A 5,861-nucleotide genomic window follows, 5' to 3' on the forward strand; every position below is an offset into this window, starting at 1 on the left:
TTTCTGGCTGGCAAGTGGAGCATCTCACAGAGTCGTTTCCAGAGTGTTCTCAATATCTCATTCCAGTGTTCACCGCATCGTCCACAGGGTCACAGAGGAGGTGGTGGCCATTTGCCATCAGGTCATCCACCTCCCTCGGACCCCTGAAGATCTACAAGTCGTGTCTCATGGGTTTGCAGAGCTGTCAAGACACAGAGCCTTTTTGAAAGCTGCTGGTGAAATTGACTGGTGCCCTATCAGCATCAAGCCTCCCAGCGACCCTGATGGTCAGTGATACAGGAACAGGACATTTGTTAGAGCTCCTGGGTCGTTGACCCAGTGGTTTCTGTTTTGTACCCTTTATTTGTGTTCTCTTCTTAGTTTATTTTTGTGAAGGTTTTGGTTTCTGTTTTGCATTTCTATTTTTTCCCCAGTTCTTCTTGGTGTTTGATTATGTAGTTCTCAGGTTTGGTTTTCCATACTCCCTCTATTCTGTGTCCTGTCAGTGTCTGTGTCTTCCCTGTTCCCACGTCTCTGTTGCAGTGCCTGCGTGTGAGTCTGTGTCTATAAGTTCAGTCTATGTTTCCTGTTTTACTTTGATAATCCGTGTCTCATGTTAATGTGTTTGACTTTGCTTCCTTTGTCTCGTTAGGCCTGATTTGCCCCAGCTTTGTTTCCCTCCTGTCTCTCATTCCCTGATTGCTCCCTCTGTGTATTTAAGCCCTGTGTTTCTCTGTGTCCGTGTCGTGATCTACTGTCATCTTGTACTGTGTGTGCTGCCTGCCAGCTTGCTGAGTTAGTTTGTTTTGTATTCTAGTTCAGCCAGTTTTCTGTTTTGCCGTCCAGCATTAAAGCTGTATTTAAGTTCACCTTTTGTTTCTGTGAGTCTGCATTTGGGGTCCTTTTCCTGCCTGTACACAGCCTTCACATGACAAAATTGGTCCCTTCCATAATCCTGCAGGCGGTTTGTGACCATCAGGGCCGCTTCATTGATACATACAGTATGTGGGCTGGCCGGGGTCAGTGCATGACTCCAGGGTGCTCACAACAGACCACTGTACCAGCAGGCCATCTACCCTCCCCCAGGGCATTTCATCCTTGCAGATGGAGGGTACCTATGTCTCCAACATCCACTCCCCCTCATTACTCCCTATAAGAGGCAACTCCAAGGTGTGGGAGCCCAGCATTTCAACTCTCATCATTCCGGGGCACATTCTATTATAGAGCGTGCTTTTGGGATGATGAAGACGAGGTTCCGGGCCATCTTCCTCCAAGCGCTGGAGGTGCACCACACCGTTGTACCACATGTAAGTCAGTAGAATACATAGCCATTGTTTTTGGAATAGTCATGATGACATAATGGGAACTACAGTGTATGTTCATGTATATACACATTATTTACAACACAAAACTTCTGTTTCTGGTCACAACAGCATGTGCTATTCCCCACATAGAAAGCAGGTCTGGCCCGGATCTGGTAGTGTGTAATATAGTGTGTAATTTAACAGTTACACACTATGTAGAACCACTTTATAGAATTATATTTGTTCAGATGTTGGCAGCTATCAGCGAATAGTTATCAGCTACTTTGAAACAAAAAAAGACTTTTTATCCATAACAGCAAATGAACTGAACAACAGAAAATACAAATGCTGTTTATGGTCTCCTCACAACAATGATAAGAAAAATAAACTGGGCCAATATGTTTGTTAATACAGAGACACACATGTTAATGTGATCTCTGGTCTCCCAGTGTCCAGCATTCAGAGGCTGCCTGAGGACTCGTGTGAGAGAAAACCTGCTCACACAGACATGCAGAGCCAAACACTGTCAGTAAGGCCTCTGCAATGTTCTGAAGACAGTTAAACGTGTCAGGTAGTGACGTCCAGCAGGTGAAAGCTTTAAATGAAAGCCAACGCTGTGGTGACAGTGATGCACAGTCTTGTTGGTATATGTATGATTTCTATACATTTTACATCAGATAAAAACTTTGGTTGTAAGCTTGCCTCCTGGCAACACTTTGCTAGACCCGCCCCTGCACAGTTACCAGCTGTCAGCTACATAGAAAAGGATCCTGGTGTTATTTGTCTCTCAGAAACAGTTCATAACTTCCCTTCAACCCATACATGTCACCTAAAAGGTAAACCTGTTTCTCCATCACCTGTTCAGCTCTGATGATTCAATAAGGACATCTCCTGGTTTCATCTTCATGTTTCCCTCTCACCACATATCCAAACCGACATCATGACCAGCAGCTTTACAGCTGTGGCTCCAGCAAACATCAGCTGATACTAGAAATTAATATTAAATAAATTCTAACAACAGCTGATCAAGCTTAAACGTGCTGCTGTTGTTTAACGCGACATCCGGCAGTTTCCTCTTTCTGGCGCAAAGTGAGCGATAAACAAACAAGAGAGAAAAGCCAGTCAGCTGATCATTGATCAGTTTCATGATTAAAGTAGCAACAGGAGAGGGAGGGGACAGAATGAGAGAAGAAGAGGCAGCTGTGCAGCAAAGACAAAGAATAACTCCAGCTTTGTGTCTTTTTCCATTCTAGCTGAAGTCCGTGACGTCACACACGACGCGCTCTGTTTAGACCCAGACCAACAGTATGTTTGACTGATGGCCTTAATATAAAGACTTCGGACTTTACGTTTCCCAATTTTTGCTTTAAGTTATTTTGTTATTGACATAATAATGTAAATAACCTAATAATGATCCTTATTGCTGTTTTAGAGGAGCGGTGCTTCAAAGGATAGCTGCAGATTTCTATCAGAATCTGCAGATTATACAGTACAAATAAAATGTTCACGTTTCTCCAACGTTGTCTTCCCAACAGTTTCACTGACATCTACACTGGATGGACAGGAAGCGTTCACGATGTCTTCTCCGGCGCTGATAATTGGCGTCTGTCTTGTGTCAGTGACGTAAAAGACGGATTTAATGTGACATGACTGTGAAACAGCAGTCGCTTTCTAAAACATCGGATATGTATCGGATTCAGCACCACATACGAAAGTGACCCAGATCAGATTTGAAAATATCGGATTTGTGCCGTTCACACTGTCACACCATGATGGGATATGGGTCACAGAGGGTCAAAAAAAATGGATTTGATGCGCTTTCGCCTGCAGTGTGAACGTAGCCTAAGTGCTACCAGTGGGAAGTGAAGCTTGAGCAGACAAACATTACTTCATTGCCCACAAATTTTATTCCCCAGATTGTTGACAGTTGTTGTTGTCTTCATTGTATGACATCATACATTGCTTAAGCTAAGTGTTTGCATGGTTGAGATAATGCCCATATAACACTGCAGCAGAGCGCATTCTGTGTAGGTATTGCCAGTTGTGAACTACCAGAAACAAGAAGGTGCAGACAATAGACAAAAGACTGAGAGTAGGTACCTCTCATTTAAAACTGAAATCAAAACACGTTTTTCCTACCACAAACTTGATTGGCTTACTTACCATTTTGTTCTTTCATGATGATGGAGAACTACACCTACAACACCCTCACACTCCAGCTGGAAGGGTTGAATATTTCAGTAGAGTCCACATATGCTTTGTTTCTTCTCCTGCTGTTCTTCTACCTGTTTATAATAGTAGCAAATGGAGGGATTGCTGTTTTAGTTTTCATGGACAAGAACCTTCACCAGCCTATGTATATGCTTTTTTGCAACCTGCCTTTTAATGATATTCTTGGAAACTCTATCATGGTACCTCGATTGTTGATAGACATATTGAAGCCTCCATCTGAACGCTTTATCAGTTATTATGAATGTGTGGTGCAAGCTTTTACCACACATATGTTTGGTACCACGAGTCACACTGTGCTCATGATTATGGCCTTTGACAGATATGTGGCCATTTGTAATCCTCTGCGATATGCTTCCATAATGACCAACAAAATGGTGATCAAGCTGACGGTTTTTGCCTGGGGAGTGGCCTTTGTTTTGGTCGGGATTCTGCTTGGACTGACTGTACGACTGAGTCGATGCAGGACTTTGATCACAAACCCTTACTGTGACAATGCCTCTCTTTTTAAGCTTTCCTGTGAAAATGTGTTCATTACAGTTTTTCTCAAATGTTAAAACACAAAAGCCAATCCTGTAACCCAAATGACCAGTAGTCTAAACACATTTACTAAATGTAGCCACCATATTCCAGTACCATAAACACATGTCACATGAAGACACAATTCACAAAACACAACCCTCTGTACTCATAAATCTAAACACATTCTCCCTTGCTAAAACACATGTTGCAAAACAACTCTGCTCATATTCTCAAATGAAAGCCCATGTGATGCAAAATGCTTGCCACAGTCACCAATTTTTGAACACAGGGAACACACCTGGCGTCATTCACTACACACAATGACTCAAAATTGAAGACACTTGTTGCTAATGCTGTACCCACATGTAAAAGCAAGTTCAGAGTGCACAGTATGCTGAAGATTCCAAACAAACACAATGGATGAAGGCAGAGTCAGGGGAAGAGGAATTTGATGCAGAGGAGGGAGAAGAGCTGGCCCTGGAAGAAGAGGAGCAGGCCAATGAGGAAGAGGAGAAGGCCAACATGGGAGAGGAGAAGGTCCAGGAGGGAGAGCAAGACAACCTCGCACCATCATTACGGACGAGATGCGAGCAACAGCTCAGCGACATGATGCCGCACAGTGATTGTCGTGTGTGTGTGGTGTGAATAACGTAAATAAAAAAACTTCACACCCTGATCATGTTTTCAAGATTACTGTTGTGTGCAATAGATTCTGTTTTTGCATTGAGTTGTGTTACAGTAGTGTACGTACATGCAGGATTTTCTATAGATTTATACTACTCATATGAAACTCACAAATCTAAATGCCTAATCCTCTGCAGAGATCTACGACGATCCGTTACTGTACAGTTTATGAAAATATGCATTGGCAGTTATGAAACAAAGAACCTTCTCACAAATTGAGCATTGTGTTTTCAATTGTTTTGCTGTAGTGTGTAATGCTGTGTATAGTGTTTACAGTTTTGACAGCTTCAAGCTGCTCTCTTGGTGTGGGAGTTTGAGTTTTGCAGTGGGAAGGTGTGGTTGTGTTTATGTAGCTTTAGAGAAGGGTGTTGTGTTTGGACATTGGGAAACATGGTGGTAACGTTTGTGACATGTGTTTTAGCATTTGAGAAAAACTGTAATAATGTCTATGGGCTCACCTTCACTGTGGTCCTGTTTACAGGTTCTATAGGCAGCATTGTTCTCACATATGCTAGTATAACAATTGTCTGTCTAACCAGTAAGAACAAGTCTTTGAACAGTAAAGCATTGAAGACCTGCAGCACCCACCTGGTTGTTTACTTGATTATGCTGTTGAGTGGAATGATTGTCATTATGTTGCATCGCTTTCCACAGTACTCAGATTACAGAAAACTTTGTTCCATTTTGTTTCACATCATCCCTGGAAGCCTCAACCCCATTATTTATGGTGTACAGTCCAAAGAGATGCAAAAATTATTTGCAAAGTTACTACAGAAGAAAACTGGGCCATTAAAATAAGTTTTATTTGCACATGCATTATTAATCGTGCAGGATGACACAAGATAATTAAGAATAATTTATTACCAGCACTGTAGAAATGCAACACTATTTTCAAAGGCAAACCCTTGTGGTTCCTTTTTTTTCAACGTGATTTTTGTCAAGTATTTAGTTAATTTATTGGAAAAAAATGAAAATAACATTGAGCAAACCTAGACCTATAGAGTATTAAAGTGTGTAACAAAAACCCAGTGTCACTGACATGGTGTTATTACAATACATTACTGATATTAAAAGTACAGATGAGAATAAGATGACTTGTAAAAATTTGACCTAAGCTACAGCCTCCACCTGCTTTTACATGTT

General features: G+C 41.8%; 1 protein-coding gene across 1 annotated transcript; it reads left to right on the plus strand.

The window, feature by feature from the left end:
* Nucleotides 1-3,306: 3,306 nt before the first annotated feature.
* Nucleotides 3,307-5,627, plus strand: LOC120737795 (olfactory receptor 146-like). The gene is made up of 2 exons (XM_040038650.1): nt 3,307-4,039; nt 5,148-5,627. Exons 1-2 carry the CDS (start codon nt 3,461-3,463, stop codon nt 5,514-5,516), a joined length of 948 nt encoding a protein of 315 aa, XP_039894584.1. The 5' UTR covers nt 3,307-3,460; the 3' UTR covers nt 5,517-5,627.
* The last annotated feature ends 234 nt before the right edge of the window (nt 5,628-5,861 follow it).

This window comes from Simochromis diagramma, unplaced genomic scaffold, assembly GCF_900408965.1.
Source record: "Simochromis diagramma unplaced genomic scaffold, fSimDia1.1 OVJJ01000323.1, whole genome shotgun sequence".
NCBI classification, from domain to species: domain Eukaryota; kingdom Metazoa; phylum Chordata; class Actinopteri; order Cichliformes; family Cichlidae; genus Simochromis; species Simochromis diagramma.

Bases quoted from the DNA above. Each gene is read 5' to 3' on its own strand.
- LOC120737795 (XM_040038650.1), top strand. From the start codon at position 3,461: ATGATGATGGAGAACTACACCTACAACACCCTCACACTCCAGCTGGAA. The intron at 4,040-5,147 runs GTGTTCATTACA...TTAGCATTTGAG, and splicing joins TTAAGCTTTCCTGTGAAAAT to AAAAACTGTAATAATGTCTA.